At 39.7% G+C, this 26692-nt stretch overlaps 2 protein-coding genes across 3 annotated transcripts; both read right to left on the bottom strand.

Moving 5' to 3' along the window:
- Positions 1 to 3047: 3047 nt before the first annotated feature.
- Positions 3048 to 14915, bottom strand: LOC117590594 (plexin-B). Its single transcript, XM_034283354.1, has 5 exons — positions 13987 to 14915; positions 7486 to 12273; positions 6836 to 7422; positions 3928 to 4110; positions 3048 to 3869 (listed from the first exon to the last, which is right to left on the bottom strand). The coding sequence occupies exons 1-5, from the start codon at positions 14525 to 14527 to the stop codon at positions 3762 to 3764; spliced, it is 6207 nt and encodes a 2068-aa protein (XP_034139245.1). The 5' UTR covers positions 14528 to 14915; the 3' UTR covers positions 3048 to 3761.
- A 3005-nt stretch (positions 14916 to 17920) lies between these two features.
- On the bottom strand, positions 17921 to 25194 carry LOC117590605 (transcriptional activator cubitus interruptus). 2 transcript variants are annotated; one of them, XM_034283385.1, is made up of 6 exons: positions 24670 to 25168; positions 22646 to 23022; positions 21920 to 22581; positions 21343 to 21849; positions 21120 to 21284; positions 17921 to 21038 (listed from the first exon to the last, which is right to left on the bottom strand). In XM_034283385.1, exons 1-6 carry the CDS (start codon positions 24705 to 24707, stop codon positions 18480 to 18482), a joined length of 4308 nt encoding a protein of 1435 aa, XP_034139276.1. In that variant the 5' UTR covers positions 24708 to 25168; the 3' UTR covers positions 17921 to 18479. The 2 variants fall into 2 exon arrangements, with proteins under 2 accessions (XP_034139276.1, XP_034139277.1); XM_034283386.1 differs by having other exon boundaries at positions 20836 to 21038; positions 21120 to 21214; positions 24670 to 25194.
- Positions 25195 to 26692: the final 1498 nt, after the last annotated feature.

The following is a 26692-nucleotide window of genomic DNA, read 5'->3' on the forward strand; positions in this document are numbered from 1 at the left end:
TGGAGCAATAGAACTGAATACATGTATGTTTTCTGGGGTCAGAACGCATATTGCTCCGACCACATATACAATATACCCTATTTACTCTTTGAGTACCACGTATAAAAAACACGAATACAATTTTTGTAAAATTATAGCCATTTTATAGAGACATCCATGGTCAGACTCATCAGAAACTATATTATATTATATTATATATATATTGCATACATTACATCTACTCTCGCTGAAATCGGAGTTGGAATTAGTCGCTGCGAAAACCCCTTCCCTATCTGTCCCGTGCGAATCGATTGGTTTTTTACAAACATTTCTGGAACGCATAGTTACCCAAAAGCATCCTTAGAACCAGTTGTAAAGGTCGTCCAGAGGTGTAGAGGAATCCGGGAATTTGGAAGTCCGTCTTATTTTGACGTCTTTTTCGACTTCAGAGACTGCGAATTTTGTTTCAGATAAACTCCTGAGGGATAATTAAATTCACAGATAGTTCAAACTTCATTCAAATAAATCTGAATGGAATCGAACACAGTTGAGAGCGATATGGTTTTCAAATTGCGTCGAATAGAATCGACAGAATCGAACTTTTATTTCCTCAAGAAACGAAACCGACTTTTTTGATAGACTTAGTGCATTAAAACTTTTAAATGAATTATGGTTTACATAACTTAAGTATATTAGATTTCGTTGTAAAGAACCATTCTGAAAATTTGTTTGATGTAGCTACAAATTTGACCCAATCGCTTAGCTTTTTATATCCGTACTCAAGGAGTATATTGTATTTGTGGGGAATAACGGATGTTTGTAACACACAGAAGGAAACGTTTCCGACCCCATAAAGTATTTATATTCTTGATCAGCTTCAACTGCCGAGTCGATTGAGCCATGTCCGTCTTTCCGTCCGTCGGTCCGTCTGTACGTTCTTATGAGCGCCTAGTACTCTGAGACCATAAGAGATAGGGCAACCAAGTTTTGCATCCAGACTTCTGTATGCTCACACTGTTACAAGTGTATTTAAAAAATGAGCCCCGCCCTCTTCCGCCCTTACAAAAGGCAAGAGTCTTCTACAGCCACAACTTTAATAAAAACTAACAGATAAAAGAAAACTAAAAACGCAATTCTGTAGGGAATCCTATTGGATCATTAATATAGCCAGAATGAAGAAATTAATTTGCAGTGGCAGTGGTTCAGCAGTTTTTTTTTTGTTTTTTGCACATTCTCTCATCCAGTCTCTGCTTCGTGTAGTGTGCTGCTCTAGGGGAGGGGGGCAAGCTAAAATAGCTTGTTGGCGTGAGAAGTGAGGTAGGAGTAGAAGTAGATGACATTTGTAGAAAAAATGTAAAATGTGGAAAAAATCACTAAGGTACAGCTGGTCCACTGAGTACCAGGTATAACAGTCGTGACGCATAAGAAGCGTCTCACACGTCTATTCTAGTTTAGTTTACCGTCGGGAAATATAAGGCTTTACAATTCACAACTTTTATGATTTTTCTGCGGTATTTTAACACATTGTCGACTTAAAAAATCAGGAAAAGTCGAACAAAAATGATAGCCTGGGTTTTTACATTTTTGTGTATTCGGCGTCGTTTAAAGTATTTAATCATCAAAATCTTGTAACTTACGATGCACGAAGATCCGAAAATCTTCGGTTTTCAGCGATTTTGCAGTTAAACATATTCACAAGGGTCCGTTCTATCCATCTTAATATCAATATCCATCTTTTCTTTTTTTGCTTCAAACCAACACGACTTTTTCCGATATACTGAGGGCTCTCAATTTGCTTAAATATATTTTTTTTCTTTGCGAGAACTTATTTAAACAATTTTTAAGGTCTGGTATTTTTGTAACGGTTTTTTATAGGTGGTGCTTTTTATTCACATAACTTAAGTAACTTACATTTGGTTGTAATGAACTAAAGCTGATAAATGCATCTATGTATAAAGTGTTTCCAAACACTTTGTGGTTTTAGCTTAGCGTTTGAAAAATGTTAAGCTTTGAAATGCAAAAATGTTGATTTTTGTGAGGTATATTTTACGAAACTTAGACTTTACTAACTCAGGAAAAGTCGTAAAAAAATCCTGTGTCCACTATTTTGTATGTACATGTGCCTTACTTGGGCGTCGTTTAGGGTATTGCTTATCAAAATCTATGCAGAGACGTCTGAGCTAAAATTGTTCAACCAACCGTTAAAAAATTCAAAATTCAAAAAATGTACCTGTTGGATTATTTCTGGCTTCTGACTCGAAAAATAGTGAAAAAAATACTCAAATTCAAAATGGTTTTTTGGGGTTGGTTAGGGTTAAATAATAAGATTGGGCTTTGTACAAAATAACTATCTAATATTTCATTCATAAACAAATTTATTCACTTATGTATATATTATATATTCGTACTATAAAACTATAAATAGCAGTCTAAATATAGCTTGTGATCGGTTACATGCATACATATATTCGAAATATTTCCGTGTCAATAAGTTAATTTACAAAATGCAGCTTACTTAAGTGAATTACGCCAGATAACTGACCATCTCTAGACTAAGTTTAAAATTCAAGACACGCAATTTTTTCCTTAAGCTTATAATATACGTGTAATTTTATTCCTTTTAAAAGAAATAAATCAAATGTTTTATAACTTTGTAAAAATTGTGCGGATCGGAAAACACGTCAAGCATGAAATTGCTATCAATATTTTGTTGTGTTTAATACATACATAATTGGAATCCCAACATTTGTCATTCAATATGATGTTTTTATCAAAAATCCGATTTATAGAAACACATCGTGGTTGGCAATCGTTGTAATACTTTTTGGAATGAAATACAAAGCAAAATTAGAGAAATGTCTAATATTATACATATCACATTTTCTAAAACACTATAATAATTTTAAAGTAATTTTAATGGTGTGTGAAAACCCAATTTTTAAATGTATAAGACTATTAGTAGTACTTACTTACACTATTCGAAAAAATTCAACTTTTTATTTACGCTTCGAAGCAAACCGATTTTTTCTGAAAGCTTAGGGCTTTAACTATTTTTAAAGAATTATGGCTTTTTTTCTATAGCTAAACTTTTTTTAAATATGTAAAAAATAACCGGTATTATTATGAAAGTTTTTCTTAGAGGTAGCGCTTTTTCCACATAACTTTTGTATCAGGTTGTAATGAATTTTGTCATTGTAAAAACTAATAAATGCACCAAAAAAGTATACCCAAACACTTTCAGGTTTTAACTTATCGTCTGGGAAATATTCAGCTTTCAAATGAAAGATTAACATTCTTGTGGGGTATTTTCAGGAAAAGTCGAAATGATAAGTTGTCATTAATGGCAAAGTTCATTGGAACCATTTCATTAACTTACGTGGAAAGAATAGAAAAATAGTTTATAAAAAATGTTTTAAAAAGTTCTTATCGGAAACTGGGGTCGGGTAGTGTCATTTTGAAGTTGTATATACAATCCTTACTTAAATTTATGTTCTATTTGAGAATTATACATTCAGTCGTTGAATAGTCTTTAAATGCTGGATAACATGAATTTTGTTAAAGTTCAGAATTTTCTTCGTATGGTTTGCTTAAAAATCGCTACAGCAAGTTTTATTTGTAGAGACCTATTAACTAAAATAAAACTTATTTACGTGTTACGGAGATTTCAACAAAATATTGTATTAACCCAATGTCAATAATAACCTATTTCAGGCGTAGGCGCCAATGCATAATGTTGCATAGGAAGCTCTGTAAATTATGAATATTGCATATTGATATTCATGTCAGCAATTAGATGTATTGTCGCCATCGAGGGTGCACGCAACATTTTCCAATTTCCGGGAAAGGTGCATCTTTCGACAGTTTATGTCCGAATCAAGGGCTTCCATTATCTTTAAAGACAAAATAATAACTTTAAATATAATTACAAATATATAATAGACTTCTTACCTGATCTTTATATTTGGTTATGTAAATGTATAACTCTTTCAAAGCAGAGATACTGTCAAACTCGTCGTTCTGCTGTACTGACAATTGCTGCATAGCTGTACTCATTTCCTGATCACTTATCTGGGGAAGCCGAGCCACGTCTCGGTAAAAATCCTTAACCATAATTCTATAGTTTGGAATATCCTATATGAATGAAATTAACAAAATTTATGATTAGTAAAACTATTTATGTATATTACAGCCAAAATTTTTAGAGTGCTGCTAACGAATGCCGCGTCGCAACACTACGATCCCAAAGAGATTAAATAGCCCTGAAGTACCAGAAGTCAGCGATGACAAATGTCAGCTACGAGTCAAACCAAACTCTTTTTATACCCGGTACTCAAAGAGTAAATAGGGGTAATAGGGGTAAATAGGGGCAAAGAGTATTTGTCTGGAATAACGGTTGTATGTAACGCACAGAAGGAAACGTTTCCGACCCCATAAAGTATATATATTATTGATCAGTATCAATAGCAGAGTCGATGGAGCCATGGCTGTCTGTCAGTCTTGTTTGTCGGATAGTTCTCAGAGACTATAAGAGCTAGAGCTGGACTGCTGTATGCTCACACTGAAACCAGTGTATTTCAAAAATTAGCCCCGTCTCCTTCCGCCCCCGCAAAAGGGCGAAAACTAATTTAAAAGATAGAAAAAACTAAAACGCCATTCCGTAGGGAATGACCATATCTATCAGATCACCAAATTGGGATCCGATTGGATTATTATTATAGCCACAATGAAGAAATTAATTACCAGTGGCTAAACCCACCCCGTCCCACAGCTTATATTTGTTTTTTTTTCACATTCTCTCATTCACACTCTGCTTCGCGCAGACACGTCTCTGCCTCTGCCTCTACCGCGTCTGCCGCGTCTCTGCCCTGACTCTGCAGTGTGTTGTTCTAGGGGAGGTGTTGTTGATGCAGATGACAGATGAATAAAAAATGTAAAATTTGACAAATAACTGCTAAGGTTCAGATGTAGTACTGAGTGCCGGGTATAAAAGTTGAGACGCGTAAGAAGCGTCTCACACATCCCTTCTCGTTCTTTCTTAGTTTCTTTTGTTTCCTCGCGGTGCCTTCGGGTTTGCCGTTGGCGTCGACTACGTATTTACAATAGTGCGGTTAAGAGCGCTTTTGCCCTTTGTGTAAAATATATACATAATGCATTATTATCAGGTAAAATCGGCGTACCTTCTAAATAAATGTATCTCAATTATTTGTGTTTTACACGAAATCTCAGTTTGCAAACAGTCCAGCAACACAAACAAAAAAGAGAAGGGACGTGTGAGACGCTTCTTACGCGTCACATCATTTATACCCGGTACTCAGTACTCTACATCTCAAACATTTGCTCCGTTTAATAATTCGACCCAACAACCCAAAGATTACCAATCATACGCTCAAGTTTCTGCAGGAAATAGTACCTCGAACAAGTCTCTAGAAAGAATAGAACAGCTTCTAGAACAACAATCTCAACTTACCAATAATTTACTTAACATGATAATGTAAATACTTGTAAATAAGCTATGCAAATAAATCGAAGCTGCTGGAATGCCAATGGGCTTTCCAACCATGTAAATGAAATATCTTTATTTTTAAAAACGAATGCCATTGACGTCATGCTTATTTCAGAAACACACTTAACTAGCAAATCTTGTTTTAGAGTTATTGGATACGACACAGTAAGAGCTGACCATACATCATGTAGAGCTCATGGAGGTGCTGCAATTATTGTCAAGCAGGGCCTTATATTTCAAATCATGGACAGTACTATGGAAAACGCTATGCAGGCTGCCACAATTCAGATAAAATGTATGCACTCATACATCATGTACTCACTACCCTGCTGACAAAAGATTATGCAATAAGGCTGCATCTGAGCTTAGACAACTGCTGTTTGCTCGATTTAACTGTTATTCCTCTCTCGCTCTCTAAAGTTTCTGTGCAGTAGCGCACGCTCTCTGCAAGCTGTCGCTGTAGACTATCAAAATGCTCGCGGCTTACGTAGTAAGCTGAGCACTCTTTTTATACCCGGTATAAAATAGGGTATATTGTATTTGTGGGGAATAACGGTTGTACCCCATAAAGTATATATATTCTTGAAAAGCATCAATAGACAGATCCATTTCTGTCTGTCCGTCTTTTTTGTCGGCTAGTTTTCAGAGACTATAAGAGCAAGGCCACCAAATTTAGGCTTCAGACTGCTGGATGCTCACACTCAACCAGTGTATTTCAAAAATTAGCCCCGCCTCCTTCCGGCCCCGCAAAAGGGCGAAAACCTCCCAAAACTACAATTTAAAAGATAGAAAAAACTAAAACGCCATTCCGTAGGGAATGGCCATATCTATCAGATCACCAATTGGGATCCGATTGGATCATTATTATAGCCAGAATGAAGAAATTTATTTACAGTGGCTAAACCCACCCTGTCCCGCAACTTTTGATGTTTTTTTTTCACATTCTCTAATTCACACTCTGCTTCTGTTTCACTCGGCCTCTGCCGTCCCTCTGCCTCTGCCGACTTTTAACCCACCCCGTCCCGCAGTGGGTTTGTGTGTGCGGGCGCTGCCTCTGTCTCTGCCACGAGTCTGCAGTGTGTGGGTCTAGGAAGGGCGGCGAGCTAAAGGAGCGTGTTGGTGTGAGAATTGTTGTAGATGTAGATGAAAGTTAAAGAAAAATTTTAAAATTTGACAAAACACAGTTTCACATTTTCATCCCATGTTATTGTGTTTACCGAAACCTGGTTAAAGCAGGAGATTCTTAGTTCCGAAGTTTTGGCAGATCGGTACACAATTTATAGGAATGACGACGAATCAATATTTATCAAAGATTTGAGGGAAAGAGAATGGACAACAAGATGCAATACTTACTTTTGCAAAAAGCAGCTTATTTGAAGGAGAATCCTTTCCAAGTCGATGCTCTGATGTTGAACATGAGTCCATAAAGGTTTGTGCTATCACACTTAAACAGGAGTCCACACAATATGTCTTATTTACATCAAATATAAAGTCAGGGTTCTTTATAAAATTAACCCAGAATCGCAAAGGTAAGCTATTTGATTTCCATGCGTGAACTATATCAGTATCGGCGATATTATGGCGTCGAGCCGCTTCATCTAGCAGGTCAAAAAGCCATTTCACTGCCGGGGGTAGCTCCTCATTAACAGTAAGAATTATTGAAAAGAAATCATCAACAAATTTTTGTATAGTGCCTTTGGTTGCAAGCAACCGAGTCAAGTATACTTCTGGTATAGTCTTATTCACCCTCTCGTTGGCATTGCTAACGCAATGTGAGGCTTGCGATGCCGACAATGCACCAGACATGGCCGAGTTTTTGATGTTCATATAATGTTCAGGCATAATCGGTTTAACCAGATGATATAGTCGAGGCTGCTGCAGCCCGGACTCGATGTCGTTGTTTATTATAATGTGGCTTTGGGAATTATTTATGAAATAAACTGAAATGAAATGTAGTAAGTTAGTTTGTAAGCCAGAGGCAGAGGCCATTGGAGGGTACTCACAATTGTGGTATGGTGCTGGGTGTTGGTTTTTACTATAGGGTATATGGTAGCTATCATTTTGTCTTACGATAAGTGACATTACCGCAGATTCTTTAACTCCATAATGAGCCAATGTGTTTAGCCGCTTCCAGCCACTTATTGTTTTTGTGGTCAAGTCTTCATCCTGCAAGGTTAGGTGACCCCCACGGCCGTGTCTCCACTCCAAGTCCACTTCGTGAACAGATGGGCGCATGGAAAACGGGGTGTTTTTAAAAATAGCGTCAAGTATTTTCAGCTTGACTTGAGATATGGTATCCCAGTCGTTAACTCTACATTGGACCTTCTCATCGAGATCATCTTGTAGGATATGCAATATTACAATGGAATGAGTAACTTGTTCGTGTAGTAGACGCTCTTCTGAGAGGGAGTATCGCGCATCGTTTGTTATGGCATCCACCAAGCCCTTTTCAATTTGATGCTTAATTGCTTTAAACAACAAAAAGAGACTGGATCCAGTATATTCCCTCAAATAGTCGTACATGCAAATCGCCAGATAATTGGTCAGCATTTTTTCTACAACACTCTCTGTACGACGCAGCATTAGCTGAGGGTGCTTGCTGGTAAGTGATTTGTCAATTAAACGCAATAGAAGCGACTTTAAGATCTCAGTGGCGTATTCCATCTTATTCATTAGAACAACCATAAGCAGCGAAGCCACGTTTACTCGATCACGTATTGAAAACGATGACCGCTGAGCCTCCAAGGTCTCTATAAATATTAGCAGAAAATATTTGTTGCCAATAAGCTGCTCAAACTGTATCATAGCGGCATCATAATTAGTTTGTGGACTGTTTCCACGGAATTTTGGAGAATTTAGAATGGGATGATCCGAAACTCCGGGAAAAAAAACCTTCATTATGTAGTTCACGTGATCAAGAGTTGGTATTCCGCTGCTCTCCAAGTCAGCTGTTAGGTCAGTCATGTCGGTCTGAAGCTCGGCAAATGCCTGCTTGCACTCGGAGCGCACATTGCTTTCCAGTGTTATCATCTGAATCTGAATGCGTTTGTACTCTCGCTCGGCCTGTGTAGACTTTCTCCTAAATATGATAAGTATAATAACCAGAACTATAACAAGGGCGGCCACCGTCAGCATTATGCCGAATAATGCATGAGAAAACGCATATGGTTTGTTTAGATCATACTTTAGGTAGCCAATGACAAAACGCAGATTACGTCCCACTTTAACAACTACTAAAGGCAAATCTTGGGATTGATCCACGCCATTTTCGTCAGTTGGAGAAGGTTGCTGCTGTGGTGGAATGCATAGCAGCTGTGTGAGTGCCAGGCTGGTGATGTTGCATTGCGAAGTGCCGATAGTAACATTCACGTCATACTCGTCAGCCGCTAAATTCAATAGCTCGCCTTCGATGACCAAAGTATCCCCCTTATATAGCTTAACGCCATCGTTAGGAAATGGCAGATACTTTGGATCGGCCATATAAACAATCGTACTGCGAATATCATGAAAATATTTGCTCAAGTCCCGAACCAGTTGCACGTTATCCATTACAAAACTAAGCTGCAGATTTAATTGTGTTTCATGAACTTTAACAAAAGCCGTTACATCCAGGTTATTAGAGGTAAAATAGCTGGACACTGTACCGCCTGTCGAGTAAAATTGAAAGTGATCGGTTATTTGGGCTTTGGCTTTGCGTTTTCGCCTTGCCAATCCACTGTGCCCCGTGACTTCAGTGGTCACCGTAGAGTTCTTCAGACCCGACTCAGAGTCTCTCATTTTGCCGCTATTTTTTAACAACTGGAACTTAAGATTCACTGGTGGAGACGGACACTCCATCTGACTGGAGTTAATGACAACGCAGGAAGTTTTGTTCACCCGCTCATTATCGAAGAAAACCTCCAGCTCTGGCTTTTGAATAGAGTCCAGGTACATGCCGTGCACAGTTAGAACTCGACCGCCACTTATAAAGCTGCGTAGAGGTTTGATTTGCATTATCCGGGGATCCTGGGTATAGTTAAAGATTGAGCATGCTTGTCGTGGCGGGGTGCGGATTTGATAAGAACTAAAGTAGCTACGAGAGGGACTTGTCACCCTATGCTGGTTGCCAAAACTGTTGACTGGATTCTGACAGGTAAACGTTCGGTTAGCGCCGTCTATAACCAGGCGCAGCGAGCGTATCGGCTCGGGCTGTGTAGCCTCTGAGGTAGTGCAGCTGACTTGCGAAGACAGTGCCTGGGACACGTTGACGTGGCACTCATATTCATCTAGAAAAGCGCGAATGTTAGAACCAATGTTCAAGAATTTTCCCATTAGAGACAATTGCGTGCCTCCCGATTTGGGTCCAATCGTTGGGTATAATCCGGTAAGCTGTACGTCCTTGAAGTGAAATTGTACACTTGATTCAGTGTATCCCGCGTCATTAGCCACCTTAATGGGTGCTGACATCTCGTGCACAGCTGCCCCGGTGCGGCATTCAATCTTAACAGATATTTGGTAGTTCACCAGTTCACATGGAACTGAACCTATGGTTATTTTTCCACGCACGTCTTCTTCACGTATTCCCAAATTGCTGCCCTCAATTGTTACCAGAGTGCCACCCTCGACTGGTCCCGATAGCGGTTTTATAATATCAATCCTTGGTCGAGGGCACTCGCTTTGGTTAGCCGTTGCTAACACTGTTTTCAAGGAGCTATCACTGGCTCCGCATGTCTCATTGTATACACACGAGTTACTGCACCAGGCGCAATGATATTTTGGGTCACGAGTTACGCACAAACTGCAGTCCGCGTGGTCTCGATGAGAGCCAAGGACGTCGCACTTATATAGGGTAACCATTGCAGTGTCCACGTAATGCTGAAAGTTCCAAGTGACAACTACTTTAGCCTTGTACTCGTGGGTATTAGTCTCGTAAAAGTAGGGTGTTTTCTCACACACGACTATCCTGTTGGCCTCAATATGCGCTGGCAACAGCATCTGTGCGGCCTCAATATGTATGGTGCATAGGAAACCGGCATGAGCACTTTTTGGCTTTGGCAGGTTTTCAATCTCCAAGCGTATTTCCTGAGGAACACGCACCGGCAAAAGAATTGGCTCACGGGCGCGCTTCAAATGGGGACATTGGGCCACAGCACTGATGGCACTTTCCATATTGCGACACTTCTGCGACTTGTGCACACATTTATTGTCGAAAACACACCAGTTGCAGCCCCAGGAGCTGTGCATGCATTCCTGGCAGTTTGAATGATGTGAACAGTCAAAGAATGCAAACGATCTTGACACAAAGTCCTTGTTTGTTTCCGAGCTGCGCACAGATAGTGGTACCAGGACGTGGTCAACGTTGTTAGGTATTATAGGTCTTTGATCCAGAGGTGGCGTGTCACAAGCCAGGCCATTCTCCAGTATTTCAGCGTCAATGGGAGTGGAGTTGCCAAAGACACAGCGATACTTAGCATTGAATGGCTCCGGTAAAGTGCGAATGATCAGATGCAGCTGCGTCAGCTCAGTAATTGGTATTTTGTCCGGCACAATGGATTCAAAGTCAATGCACTGTTGTCCACTTCCCAGAGAAAGCCATCGCGATGCAGAAGTATCTCTCTGGCAGGTAGATCGTACGGTGCACCGTTTCTCCAAGGAGCACCATCCACAGAAAGGGTCCCGAGACTCCAGGCAGGCGGAACAGTTTGTATAAACAGAGCAATGTTCGATCCTCAGTTTTGTGATCTTTTGCATGGACAGCACATACAGAAAGTCCTTATTTGGCGACATCATAGTGTTTGGTAATATGCGGTTGCCAGCATCCACGATAATTTCTTCATATTCGCCGGGCGCTTGACCGGACAGCAAAACCTTCTTGATAATGCCCGTATCCGTGCCAAGAAAAGCTAGTGAATGTTGTTGATCAGTTGTTGAGGTTGCCGTCACGGACGTGACCGATACATTATCAAAATGGAAGAGGGCGTGGGTCACGATGGGAGACACACCGCTTATCTTTAAACCGACAGAACAGAAGTTGTAAATGTTGCCAAGAGAGCCGACAATCGGACATCTTCCGTCATTTATTGTCCCAGATATATAGCCAAGATTTCGATCTTTGATTGTGCCATTGAAGCACATATGTATATTCTCAATGAAAGTGTCTTCAATGTCCTTTATGCTATATATACACATGGCCGACTTATTTTCCGGCTGATCGCTGATCTCTTTTGAGGGGGAGAAAACTGTTACCAAAACATGATCATCTTTCTTGATTCCCAATTGTTGAGCCAACTTTTGGCTGGCGTGCGTAATCTTAGCATCGCGTAGTATGTTGTAGTCGGAATTGTGTTCGGTGGCCGTACACTGAATTGTTATTTCCGTGTAACTATCGTAGTTCGGATCTGTGATGCATATGCGAGCCAATCGAGTTATGTACCCGGCTTCGTCGGCCAGATGTGATTTCTTCTGAACAAGTAGAAAATATGCATACTCCGACGAATTAAACCCGTATACGTAATCGACCAAAAAATGATCCCGGTATTTGACATCAATATTGATAATTGATTGCTGGATCGAGAACTCTGCATAGTTCAAATCGTCCAGACGACGGGAGGAGATGGCAGGTACGTCATGCCGATAGTCACCAACGTTGGTGAAGGTGGTGCCCACATACAATATATCCTCTTCCTTCCAGGAGTATCGCGCAGGTCCCACGAACGCATATGTCGAAGCAAATTCATCGTTGGCAGCTAATGGCACTGCAATGAACTGCGGTGCGACTGGAAATCGTGGCAAGCTGTATATTTCACAAGCACCTGAAAACAATAGCAAGGAAAGAGTATTACATACCTTTCGGTTACCTGTTACGTATATATTATTTATTTATTTGTATTTAATATTTATTATTATTATATTATTATTATTTATTTATTTATTATTTATTTTAAATATTTTGTTATAAAAATACAAGTCTGTGCCCGTGCAGAACACAATAAAAATAGGAAAACGGAAATGATCCGTTTTAATTGTTAACTCTCAGGATTTCAGCTTGCATCTAAATAAAGTCAACAAAAAATACAAAATTGGGTCTACAAATATTATTGTTTCAATGTATTAGACCTACTCTTTGGGAAAATGTTTTTCCCGATCGATTTTGAAGTTCTAATTTTTTTTTTTTTAATTTTAAGTTGTGTAGACTTCTTTTTTTTAATATCGAACATATCAAAATGTTTTTTTTTGTCTGGTATATACTCAGGCATCCATTGCATATATTCGATGAGAAAAACCGGGACTTTGGAAAGATTAAAAAAAAACGAGATGGGACGTGTGAGACGCTTCTTACGCGTTACAACTTTTATACCCGGCACTCAGTACAACATCTGCACCTTAGCGGTTATTTGTCAAATTTTACATTTTTTTTATCTGTCATCTACATCTACAACACTTCTCACACCAACACGCTCCGTTAGCTCGCCGCCCTTCTCTAGACCCACACACTGCAGACTCGAGGCAGAGGCAGAGGCACCGTCCGCACACAAAAAAAAAACAAATAAAAGCTGCGGGACGGGGTGGGTTAAAAGTCGGAAGAGGCATCGGCAGGGGGAGGGCAGAGGCAGGGGCCGAGTGAAGCAGAAGCAGAGTGTGAATGAGAGAATGTAAAAAGAGCAACAAAAGCTACGGGACAGGTTGGGTTTAGCCACTGGAAATTATTTTCTCCATTGTGGCTATAAGAATGATCCGATCGGATCCCAATTTGGTGATCTGATAGATATGGCCATTCCCTACGGAATGTTTTTAGTTTTTAGTTTTCTCTTATCTTCAAATTTTAGATGTGGGAGGTTTTTGCCCTTTTGCGGGGGCGGAAGGGGGCGGTGCTCATTTTTGAAATACACTGGTTTCAGTGTGAGCATATAGCAGCCTGGAGCCAAAATTTGGTGGCTCTAGCTCTTATAGTCTCTGAGAACTAGCCGAAAAAAAAGACGGACGGACGGACTCGGCTATTAATGCTGATCAAGAATATATATACTTTATGGGGTCGGAAAAGTTTCCTTCTGTGCGTTACATACAACCGTTATTCACACAAATACAATATACCCTATTTACTCTTCGAGTACCGGGTATAAAAACGGGATTTTCCTTTGGCATTTTCGCCCTTTTGGATTATGCGTTGAGTCTCAAAACATGCATTTTTGTTTCGATTAAAACTAACTGTTCTCACTAAAAAGTTAGAGTTTTTTGTTTTACCATTTGGAAAGTTAATACTATAAAGTTGTATGAAAAGTGAACAAATAGTTGGTTTAACGCATTTCTTTATACTTTTTGAGCACATTCGTACAGATGAAACTGCTGTCGATGGTGGCACTGTATATCATATGGCTCTCATGTTAACGATGTATCTGCAAGTCTATGAAAATAAAACAAACTTGGAGATCTTGTATACAGAGATGTTGCTTAGCAGCCTCTCTCTAATTATATGAAGATGCAGATACAGGGCAGGTTAAAAGATAGTTATATATTTATATTATTACCTTGTCGAATGCTACCACATGATATCAGGATGCCATCCTGTGCGTAGCTTACTATTAGAATTTTATTGTAGTTGTTAACGAGGGTGGTCTCCACATCCTCGGGACAGCCACCAGCATGGCATTGTGGAGAGTCGTTCTTGGGACCAGTAACAGCTTCAGACAGAACGCGAAGGTTTTCGTTCAGTTTCAGTATTTTATTAGTTGCGCCAGCGTACAAAACGTTGTGTGTAAAATCATAGCTCAGGTGTGTGAAATAGTTCTTGGATTGTAGATCACCACCTGAACTTAAACTATTTGTGCTGGAGCGGTTGGAAAAATTCGCAGCCGTGGAGGTTGAACTACTCCTGGTTCCCAACCCAGCCGATATCGGAGGCAAGCTGAACTGCGCGACAATGTCATTTGAGGAGAATTTGTCTATAACGTCATCTTGGGTGCACTGCACAGAATTAAGTAATCGCCAGCTTAGAAAATGGATTATACAGAATCCATAAAACACTGATATGGCATCAGTAAGAAACAAGTTTTTCCGCGACAATTTCATTCTGCGGTTTGATCTCTTCTTCGCGTACAAAAAGAATCCTCTTCTCTTTAAATTTGATGACTATTAATCACTAATTCACATTGCATTTGTCATATACTGTTTTCTTGATCAATTTGTATTGGTTAAGGTGTTTAGTTTATATTAGCCTACACAGCATTGGTTCATAAGTATATATAAATATGTACCCATATGTACACACATATACGTATCTGGGAGCCCACTTCGTAAGCAGCCACACTTCGAAACTAGTATAGATCTTTGCATATATCTGTTCTTACGTTCATTTACTTGGAATTAGTTATACATTGTAAATGATCATATTTTTCACTTTTAATATTAGCAACTTTTGTCACTTATACATAACCCACACAATTTACATTGTCAAGAATGTATACATATTTAGAAATATTTTCCAACACTTATTAAAACGATTGTAGTGCAATCGACTAAACATCAAAATCAGTTGGGGTACTTGCGAAAGAAAATCATCAAAAAAGTACTCAGATGCATGGTGAAAATACTAACATGTTTGTAAGTGATGTTACTAATTTCGCCATGCTCAGATGCACATAATGTCTCGTGATAGAAAGTGCTTATATTTCGCTTTGTGCCCAGTATGACCAAAGTGCGAAAAGTGCAGGCTCAAATTCAAATAGGCACAAAAAGGCACTGAGTACTGCCTGGCGTATTCATAAAATATTTGAATTTTTAACCGACCTAACAGTGTACCCGAGAGCCTGCACTTTGCGCACGACCAATAAACAGTCCGAAATAATCTAGAAAGTCAGACGATAGTATTTTGTGGTATCGATAGTATTTGTGTGGTGTTCATAGTAATTGTGTGGTATTCGTTGGTATGTTGCTAGCAGCTCGAAAAATAAATATCTGTTTTAAACAGAGAGTATAGTCCAATCAAAGTGAGGCAACAATGCCACTGAAGTTGAAGATAAATGACCACCGTGCTTCTAAACGAGCTTAAGGCCATCAAACAGCAAAGAAAGGAAACAATTATTATAGATTAATGAGATTATATTGAATATATTTGCATTTTTAATTTGATTAACTTATTTGAACGCCAGTATCATCATGTTGCCAAGACACAGACCCGGCTGGGCTGTTTTAAGTTGTTAATGTTTTAAATTGTTTTCCTTTTGGGATCAATTACTGCTCCACAGATTCGTGCCAAGGGGCGAAGGCGGCGATTTGGACTCAAAACTATCCAATTTTGAATAGGAAGGGTGCTTGGGTGCTTGCTTTACCACTTTGCCACCGGCGAAAATATTCTTTGGCACGGCCTTGCTGCTCCACCAATCAAAAAAAGGTGCAGATGTTATTCCCAAACATGCAAATTCTCTGTCATATTTTCAAACTGCGGAATATGCAAAGGGTTATGGGTTTCCATAAATGTACACATATATATATGAGTTATAATACTCCAATGTATAGACAAACGACCGTTCTGCTTTCTTTCCTGCAGATATGGGTTCAATGTTGTCGGCGCTTATTTCGCTGATTGTCCTCCTCCTCCGATCATGCAAGAGCCACCAATCCCACTAAAAGCAATCTCCTGGATGGATCCATTTAACATTCATGGTTTTATTAACCTTTTATTAAATTTTTACACATTTTCGAAAAGGTAAACAAAACTGCCTCAGAAGTGTAACCGTACGGAATGCAGTTTTCACCTCTGGTCACACTCTGCTGCTAGCAAAACATTGCACATTTTGCTAGCAAGTTTTTTTTTCGATCTGAGTACTAAGCTTTAAGACTAATATTTATAGTCTGGTATTGTTTTAAAGCGTTTAAAGCGTACCAGACTTTAAAAAAGACTCTTTAAAACGAGAAGGGACGTGTGAGACGCTTCTTACGCGGCACAACTTTTATACCCGGCACTCAGTACTACTTCTGCTCCTTAGCGGCGTTTTGTCAAATTTTAAATTTTTTCATCTACATGTACAACACTTCTCACACCAACACGCACTAGACTACACACTAGGCCCACACACTGCAGACTCGCGGCAGAGGCAGAGGCAGCGCCCGCACACAAAAACTAAAAACAAATATAAGCTGCGGGACGGGGTGGGTTAAAAGTCGGCAGAGTCAAAGGCAGAGGGACGGCAGAAGCAGGAGCCGAGTGAAGCAGAATCAGAGTGTTAATGAGAGAATGTGAAAAGAACAACAAAAGCTGCGGGACAGGGTGGGTTTGGCCACTGCAAATATATTTATTTATTATGGCTATAATAATGATCCAATCGGATCCCAAATTGGGAAATTTTCGTATTCTTTTATCTTCAAAATTGTAGAATTGGGAGGCTTTCGCCCTTTTGCGGGGGCGGGGCTTATATTTGAAATACACTTGTAACAGTGTGAGCATACAGAAGTCTGGATGCAACATTTAGTGGCTCTAGCTTTTATGGTCTCTGAGATCCAGGCGCTCAACAAGACGGACGGACGGACCGACAATCTGATCAAGAATATGTATACTTTATGGGGTCGGAAACGTTTCCTTCTGCGTGTTCCATAATTTGTGCACAAATACAATATACCCTATTTACTCTTTGAGTACCGGGTATTAAAAATCCCGATATCTCTCAGAAAAAGTCGGTTTGGTTCAAAGCGGAAAAAAAAATTATGTGAAATACTTTAAAACATTTTTTAAATTTTAACAACTCTTAAATCGCGGATGAGCTTTGTGAGACGCTTTCGAACGCTTCACAACTATTATACCCGGTACGCATTATATACACATGTCTCTACCTCTGTCATCTACATTTTGATATACGCTGCTATTAGTGTGGTACTTATCATAGAAGTCTGGATGCAAAACATGGTAGCCAATAGACAAGACGGACAGACACGCTTCGCTATATAGACTCGTCTATTAATGCTGATCAGAACTATATGTACACATTACTCCGACGACAAATACAAAATACCCTACATTTTTTAGCGAGCGGTTTCGTAAGCCGTTCTCCTGGAAAATACAGAGTCGATGTGAAATTCGCGTGTGGTGCCTCAACATTCGCCAAAATCTCGAAAAGGAACGGTTACCTAAAATCGGCTGGAGCATCATTTATAAGGGTCGTCAAGCGGTTTGTCACCACTTTCTGTCTTTCCATTCGACGTCAGAGAAATGCCCATATCAGGAGGTTTAGTACTTTAACAATTCCAAAACAAATATTATTTACGTCAGACTTTTCTTTTCTATTTAATACGCTTATGGCAGCTATCTGCCATATATTTAACCAATGTTGTCAGCTCCGACTAATACCAAAATTCCTTTAGCAGCAATTTTATTGAACATCAGACTCGCACTTCAATCTTTTCAATTTAATTAAATGTTCATCCCATATTTTGTATGTGTGAACCTAGGTATGTAACAACTAGAAATAATAGTTTTCTACCAAATAAAGTCACGCATGCGCTCTCTCTCCAATCTCTTCAAGAAAGGGTTTTGCAGTCGCGAACAAAATTTATTGCAAATTACTTGGAAGTCTTAATATGTTTAGGTAGGTGTAAAAGCACGAGTATTTTTAATTACAAAAATATGAATACAAGTATGTATTATGGGGAATTAATTCATATCAATGATTTGGAAGACACATTTCAAGATTATATTTATTACCTTAGTGCTGAAAATAATTTCACTTCATCTTTACTTTCATGGATCTATAATTCTTTAGGTATATCTTAAAAAATTAATAGTCCTTTTTTTATCAAATGGCCGTTTCATTATGCTTATTTATAATAGAAAATATAATACTTGAAGATAGTCAATTCATATATAACATGGTTTACATTCATATCTGAACAATATATGTATGTATATTTCAATGTCATATTTTAAAAGAAAATAAGCCAAATATGATTTTAGTGATCTAAGTCACATTTTTAATAATCTCGTTGCTGGACAGCACACTTTTAGTCCCATTCTATATTATGTTTTAGAGCTCTACTGCATCATCTGCAGATATCGATTCTCCTCTAAAAGTGAGCTCAGTGATGTAGTCATATCGTTTATAACCATATTTGTTCCTGCTTGGGGGTGAGTCGAGCTGCTTACGTCCGGCCACACTGGGTTGTTGCTAGAAACTTGCATATTAGTGGTAGAGGTGGTTGCTGCAACATTTACATGACCCGCAACGGCGTTGTTTGTCTGCATCCAGTTTTGACAACTTTGAACATATTCCAGGGTACGTTGGTAAGTCTCTAGATGCATTGAAGTTATATTAATTGGTTGGTTATCAGTTCCAATTTTTGGGCTTATCGCAGGGACACACGTAAGCTGAACATTTTTCAACGAAGGCTTTATTGGGAATTTACTTGGGCTATGCGTTTGTGACCTTATGGTCGGCACTTGGCCAGTAACATTTGTGTTGGTAGATGGTGACATTTGTGACTGGCTTATAACTCCGCATTGAATCTCATTTCCGTTATTGTTTTGATGTTCACTATTCAATAAGCTTATATCATCTGAAGCTAATTGCGTATTTGTAGAAATATCCGTGAGCTCTGGCAAACTCGTCATTGATGAATCAATAATTTGATTCTGGGTTGCTGTTATTGCTTGTTGCTCAAAACACAGTGATGGGAGTTGGGAGAATTGGCCATTATCAAGTCTCTGCAAAAAATTATTGCAGACCGTCTGTGTGGGACGACGGAGTTCAGATGCGATCATCTGATCTCTTTGTGCGTACAATATTTCGAAGGCACGTCCAGCTTGGTGCGCCGCTACTGCTGATATGTCTAGGTTCGAGTCAGGTGCCGCCAGCTGCTGACTTGATACATTTCCAGGCGGACGATCCTGATTATCATTAGCTGACGAGATTTTTGATACGCCAGTTGAGATATCTCTATTTTCATGTTCCTTGCCAGACAACAGCTTATCATCATCTTTGACCAAATTTAGATACTGTAGCATCTCATCTGGTAATATAAGTTCTTCAACTTCATCCAAATTCACCCTTTCATTTGGATGTTGCTCAGGTGCCTTAAGCATGTTCCCAGTCAACACTGAGGCATTGGAACCATCCTGAATTTTTCCGGTATCTTGTCCGGTTCTGAAATCGTTGCGATGCGTGTCGCCAGTGCAGGTTCTATACCTGCTATTGAAGCTACGCATATTTGAGTCATTCAAAGTAACATCAAGCTCTAAGCTAATGTTCGGCAATAATGGCTCGGACTGTCGCCTAGATACACAATTCTGCACCGATTTACCGAATTGTAGCCCTGTTTCATGTCGGTAATTCCCAGAATGCGGAGACTGAATAATATTGGGAGTTGAATAACGCCCACTATTTTGAAAAGGCTTTTCCTGCTGATAGCTGCCAATACCATTTGTACCCTGCAAGCGCTTTAGATTAGTTGCACTTAAATGTGACGACGGAGGTGGCGGAAGACTGTTATGAGCGAAATATTGATTGCCAGGATTATCATTTATTTGTGCACTAGCGCCACAATTTGTATTTGCAAATTTTTCTGTGGAACTCGATCCTGTTGTTGGTGTCAGGCCATAGCCGCTTGCAACATTTGACATTTGGCTGGAGCGGCGAGAGCAGCCTGGCGAAATTGGGTCGTAAAGAGAAGCAGAGGTCGTATTATAGGAAGGGTTCGGTCGCATAGTTGACATGGACGATAACTGCGATGATTGACTACTACGACGACTTTGCATGCTGCCGTAATATGTGCTGGCATTGGAGTTCTGGCTGTCTCGTCGAAACTGAGCTTGTAGAGAACTATGTACTGCTGCATAGCCCTGCTTAGTTAAAGCAATGTTGCGATTCTGTGATTGACTTTGCGATAACTCCTCCTGCAAGCCACCTAAGCCTGTATTAGCAGGCCCTCGAGCTTGAACCTGAGCCGTCGGCATACCTGGTTCCATCTTTAGTTCTGTGATACGTTTATTAAGTTCGGTAATTCCAATGGCTCGATTACTTTCCGGAATATTAGAAAGCATCGAATTGGAGTTTATGCCTTTAGTTTGAAGTCGACTGCGAAAGCGCTGACGACCCATAGAAGTTGCCCCCATAGATGAGGCAGAGGTATTTCCATTTCCAATATTTACCATTGCACGCAAGACCACAGGTAGGTCGGCCACATCGACGTCATCGTCACAGTTCCAGCACTCGTTTAATGCACCGTTTTCGACAGTATCGTCTGGCGTGAATGATATGAAGCAATCGGAAGCTGAGGCGCCTCCACCAGTTGTCATTAAATTATGTGGAGAATTGGCATCTGATTCAGATTTAATACTGGGACTGTACATGCCCATCATTTTTCCAATATGCAGGTCATCGCTGCAAGGGCTTGAGTCAATATGCTGCTCCTGTAAATGCTGTCGATTCTGGCCATTGTCCCTCTCCAGTTGAGAGTTTGCATCATTTAAAGGCAAGCCTTTGTGTTTCTTGTTAGCATAGAACTCAGCACCATGAACGGTTTTTACGTGTTTTCGCAACGAACTTGGATCGGTATAACGTTTAGTACAACCAGGTGCTTTACAAACGTATGGTTTCTGAAAAAACATACACATTTTTTTAAAATTATGAGATATGTATGTATGTATGTAGTAAAACGTGGTAATTTTAAACCTTACCTCATTACTGTGAGTTCGGTTTTGATGCTTCGCACGATCACTGGCATTACTGAAGGCTTTGCTGCATCCTGGGTACTCGCAGGTATAGGGCTTTTCTCCAGTGTGCGAACGCAAATGAGTTTTTAGGTTCTCCAGACGGGAGTATGCTTTGTAACAGCTTTCAAACTATAATGATTTGTTTATAAAAAAGACTATTTCAACCTGAATTTAAAAGCGTTCCTACCGTGCACTTATGTGGTTTTTCTCCGGTATGCCGACGCATGTGTACAACCAGCATATACTGAGCCTTAAATGGCTTTTCGCCACGTGAACAATTCTCCCACCGACACACGAAAGCTTTTTTGTTGGTTTGAATATGGTCATTATTTATATGCTTAACAAGTTCATCTTGGGTCACAAACTCAATACCACAGCTACTCCAATGGCAATTCGTTTCAATAAAGTCACCGGGCTCGTCCTTAATATCTGTTGTGTCGGCATTGGTACAGTCATATTCATTCGATGGTGTCGATACAGAGCCAAAGTGGACAAATTCCTCCACGTGGCTACTCTGTCCAACTCCATTGGCATTACCAGTTCTGTCTGAGTCTTTATTACGTGGTCGACGCTCCGATAAATTCGAAGACGCGCTATCAGCTTCTACTTGTGCTACTCTGTCAGATGTGGACGATGGCTGCTCCATAAGCTTGTTTTTTAGGTGTCGGGCATTTTGTTTTCCTTCTTCGTAGTTCTGTTATAACATATAACATAATAATAAATAACATTATTAACATATTGAGAAGAAATATAAGCACACTTACCTTTGAAGTACCAACCTCATTTGAGTCATTTGAAACTGGCCTCGGTATCGGAGATTTCGACGCAAGAATGGGTAAGTGTAAGTCTTTTGGTTTGGAATGGACATCCCCTAGGCCTAGAGCAGCAGCGTTGGCTGCATGGGTCATGGAAAAACTGGCAGCAGCCGCGTGTTGCGGAGTCAAGGGGTGCAGAAGTCCAGCACTTGCACGCAACAAATGTGCTTGTATTTGCTGTAGACGTGGGGCAATTGATGCGTTGGCGTGCGTCATTGGACTCAATGCACTAGCGGCAATATGACCATATGAACCGCTAGCAGCGCTGCTTGCCCTCGAACCATTCATAATCGTGGCTAGTGAATTTGGTGAAAATCTGATCATTGAATTAATATCAAATGAATCCGAATATGGCGATGAAGATAGCGCTCGCTTGCGGCTAACGCTTCCACGAATACTGCCGCCAGCCGGCCGCGGGCTATTAAGTCGTCCGTTACCATCGATACTAAAGTGAAAGTCTGTACTTGCCAGTGATCCTGCAGCGGCGGCTGCTGCAACAGCTGCATGATGCAATTCTCCCAGAGAACCCATACTTCTCGAACCCAAGAAGTCTCCTGATCCTAATCCAAGCCCGGCCAAGTGAAATGCTGAGGCACAGTTAGCATAGGGATCTACCAGAAGGAGATTACGTTAATTATTACTATTAGCAGCTATGCTATGAAGCAGAGTAAATACCATGGTAGGATGCAGTGGGGCTGCTACGTTGCAGAGAGTAAAATTGTTCCATGTATCCGGGAATTCTGTATGCAGGGTGAAAATCGTGCGGTTGAGCTTGCCCACCTACATTTATACCATGAACATGTTGATGATGGTGATGATGATGATGCCCCGCTGAGTTGGCCAATAATGCATTTCCAGTATTAATTGGTGTGTGAATAGAAGCAGGAGCTTTTACCGCTGCTTCATTTCCGGTCATCAGGGTAGGAATTGTCACGGAGCTACTAACATCTGATATCGGAACGTGGTTAAGGCATGGCGAACCCGGTAACACAGATGCCGCCGCTGCTACAGCTGCAGCTCGCCTAGATGCTAGGAATTGTAGTTCCGAGTATCTGAAACATATACATAAATCCATACAAGGAAGATAATATTTGACAATAAATTATTTCCGTAAAGTTATTGAATAAACTTCATAAATCATATCTTCCCTTTTCTATCTATATCTCTAAAATTTAGAGTCTAAATGTACATAGTCGTGAAAAAGCACACAAGCGGCACTATCGATTTTGGTAGCTTGCAATAACTAAATCGTGCACAGTGTCCGCGTATCTGTGTATCCTCTCAGCACCTAGATCTCAGAAACTATAAAAGCTAAATCAACCAAATCTTGTTTGCAGACTTCTGAGATATCAAACTGCTTCGAGTTTATTTCACAATTTTGCCCGCCTCCTTTCGCCTCACTCAATCTGTGGCAATATCTATCAGATACCCGAATTAGGATCAGATCGTTATTGTGGCCAAAATGACTCAAATAAACTAATTTGTAGTGGCTACCCCTCCCTCCAGAAATGCTTCTGCCACCTCATTCAGGGCACAGACTCTGACTCGTGCCGCCAGAGAACGTCGGAGAGAGGAAAAACGAGCTAAAAGGCCGTGTTGGTGTAAGGAGTAATAAAGATGTAGAGGTAGAGACAAAATAATACAGAGTAAATGAAAAGAAGAGACGCGAAGACATCGTTCCTCATCGATAATTATTATTTTGTAATTTTACCCAATCTCTGATTTGAAAGTTTTTAAAACTTTTTAAATGTCATAAGATACATAAATTAAAGACAATTCATCAATTTGAATTGAAATAGTAAAACGAAAAAGTATGTGAAAACCAGACCGCCTAAGTGTCTACCAAAATTACCAAATTAGTGCAACAAGGAAATAGCAATTCTTCCTAATTGAGTTAGACCTTTAATATAGTCCGATGATCGCCCATAAAATTAATGGGTTCATTGTATAGTCTTTCATTTGACATCAAATTTAGGGGAGCCACAAAAGAAACAAAAACGAGCAGGAACGCGTGAGACGCTTCTTACGCGTACAACTTTTATACCCGGCACTCAGTACTACTTCTGCACCTTAGCGGTGTTTTGTCAAGGGCAAAGGCAGAGGCCGAGTGAAGCAGAAGCAGAGTTTAAATGAGAGAATGTGAAAAGAACAACAAAATCTGCGGGACAGGGTGGGTTTAGCCACTGCAAATTAATTTCTTCATTGTGGCTATAATAATGATCCAATCTGATCCCAATTTGGTGATCTGGTAGATATGGTGGGTATTCCCTACAGAATGGCGTTTTTAGGTTTCTTTTATCTTTAAAATTGTAGATTTGGGAGGTTTTCGCCCTTTTGCGTGGGCGGAAGGGGTCGGGGCTCATTTTTGAAATACACTTGTAACAGTGGGAGCATACAGAAGTCTGGATGCAAAATTTGGTAACTCTAGCATTTATAGTCTCTGAGATCCAGGCGCTCAACAAGACGGACGGACAGACAGACATGGCTCAATCGACTCGGCTATTGATGCTGATCAAGAATATATATACTTTATGGGGTCCGAAACGTTTCTTTCTACATCCTTCCTACATCCACTTTGTGCACACATACAATATACCCTATTACTCGAGTACCGGGTATAAAAATGGACTAAGAGGTGTACATACGTATGTATGTATAACTATTTCTGTTGACAAATAGTGCATTATAATTTAACTTACGCAAGGGGAAAATACGTTGGCAAAGCGTACGCGTCCATGTTGGTATTACTGATCCAGCTAAAGATGTTTCTATACGATGTTCAACTTATTTTAATTTTTCACATCATTGCTTTACCGACGGCAATTTCCGTGTGCAATTTTAGCGGCATTTGGAAAAATAACATTGCACTGGAAATAACACTAAAAGGATCATAGTACTTTGCTTCTATAAATAATTAATTATCCAGGGCCACTCCAGGCCACAAATTGTTTCTGAAGTGCTTGTTCAGTAATTTTAAAGAAAATTCACTTCATTTTTCAACAGTGATCACACGCGGGTGAGTACTGTACGCGAATCATGCGGTTGATCAGAGCACCCAAATTAATCGCTTAATTTATTTTAACTTTCAGCCAACAAAAATAAATTAAGTGTGACAAAGTCAATAACGAGTGTTTGCTGCGTCTTATTGCGGTGTTTCTTGCGAGTGGACTGAGTGGCAGCAACTCTATCTCTTGCAATGCTTGCTTAGATGGAGCACCAGCAGCGCTCGTCGTCTCCTCTCACTGATACTGCTGCAGATGCTAACACAGATACAATTTTGAACACAGCATAAGCGCACAGATACATGTGCAAGTGCGTCACTGATTCAAGTGTATAGCTACAGATCACGAACAGTCAGCGAAGGCGGGCAGATCGAAGATGGCCATACAATATACAGAACACACATTCACAAACACACCAATTTAATATACTTTTTGCCCTTAGAGCTGGCGATTTGGCTACTTTTCCGAAACAACCGAAATAAGGCTGAGCTCTCTCTCTCTCTCTCTCTATCTGGTCCAATGGCAGGTAGGTTCGTTTTTACGGCCTGGCGGCACCAACTGAATCTTAACGAATAGACTTTCATTGTCTTTATTATGCCTCGGACGGAAAACCGATCGGCGCGCCGCTCCCACATTGAGACTCTCTGGATTTCTCATCACGCTGTCGCCTACAGTCCTCTCTCTCCCATTTCCTTAACACTATTGTGCTCTCTTTGCTTTTCTTGGTGTGTGTTGCATGTATAAATGTATAAGTATACGTTTTCTTGTGTACATACACACACCATACATGCACACACATTCATACTAATTAAATACTCTTAAACATTCGAAGCGAGTAGCGCTAAGGGTATACCTTACTAAATGAATAAAAAATATAATGAAATTATTTCGTTGCATCCGGGCTTATGATGTGATGCCAACGAACATGATGAAGCAAATGTGTATTCTCGTATTACCATTTACATATGTATACATATAATATTTGAATGTATGTATGTACATGATTTGCATGACATGTGTACATACACATGTATGTATGTACATATGTATGCATATTATAAATCTAATTCCAAAATCGAAATCTATCCATGTACATAAATACATTTTTTTCGAAATTTACTCTATTGATAATTGATCTACAAACACATCATACATATATAAGCACATAATTATTCATGCATACATATGTATGTACATGCGTAAATATACTAGTGTTTTAGACTTTATGTGCTTATCAACTACTAAATTACAACGCAATCTTTATGAATACGTGTGTACGTATGTATGTAAATATGTTCATGTCCTATAATATTGTCTTATTTTATGCATCATTTAAACCTTTGATGAAAAATGTTATCACATGTGTCACTGCATGCATATATTATTTATAAGGGGTCAATTATATTGATCAAAAATAATAAGTAAATGTACACTTTTGTAATTAAATATATTATACACACTATCTAAGTATGTATGTATGTGTATATGTATATATACAAACGTCTATCCAAACGTACTCCCGGATAGCTTAAAAAATTTGGGAGGAAGCGTACACAGGGAGGAAGATGTAATACATTCTTATGTACATTTACGTTCGGAGTTTCTGTCTTTTGTGATTTGCAGACATCTGGTCTAACCCGTAAAATCTGGGACTTTGTCTTGGAAAGAAACTGGTACATATGAGTTTTTTAAATTATAGATTCGAATCCTGTATGTATGT

The sequence above is a fragment of the Drosophila guanche genome, unplaced genomic scaffold (assembly GCF_900245975.1).
Source record: "Drosophila guanche unplaced genomic scaffold, DGUA_6, whole genome shotgun sequence".
Classification (NCBI taxonomy): Eukaryota; Metazoa; Arthropoda; class Insecta; order Diptera; family Drosophilidae; genus Drosophila; species Drosophila guanche.

Bases quoted from the DNA above. Each gene is read 5' to 3' on its own strand.
- LOC117590605 (XM_034283385.1), bottom strand. From the start codon at position 24,707: ATGGACGCGTACGCTTTGCCAACGTATTTTCCCCTTGC. The intron at 22,582-22,645 runs GTATTTACTCTG...TCCTTCTGGTAG, and splicing joins CCCCACTGCATCCTACCATG to ATCCCTATGCTAACTGTGCC. The intron at 21,850-21,919 runs GTAAGTGTGCTT...ATGTTATAACAG, and splicing joins ATGAGGTTGGTACTTCAAAG to AACTACGAAGAAGGAAAACA.
- LOC117590594 (XM_034283354.1), bottom strand. From the start codon at position 14,527: ATGAAATTGTCGCGGAAAAACTTGTTTCTTACTGATGCCATATCAGTG. The intron at 12,274-13,986 runs GTAATAATATAA...TATTGTTTTCAG, and splicing joins ATGTGGTAGCATTCGACAAG to GTGCTTGTGAAATATACAGC. The intron at 7,423-7,485 runs GTGAGTACCCTC...ATTTCATTTCAG, and splicing joins CCCAGCACCATACCACAATT to TTTATTTCATAAATAATTCC.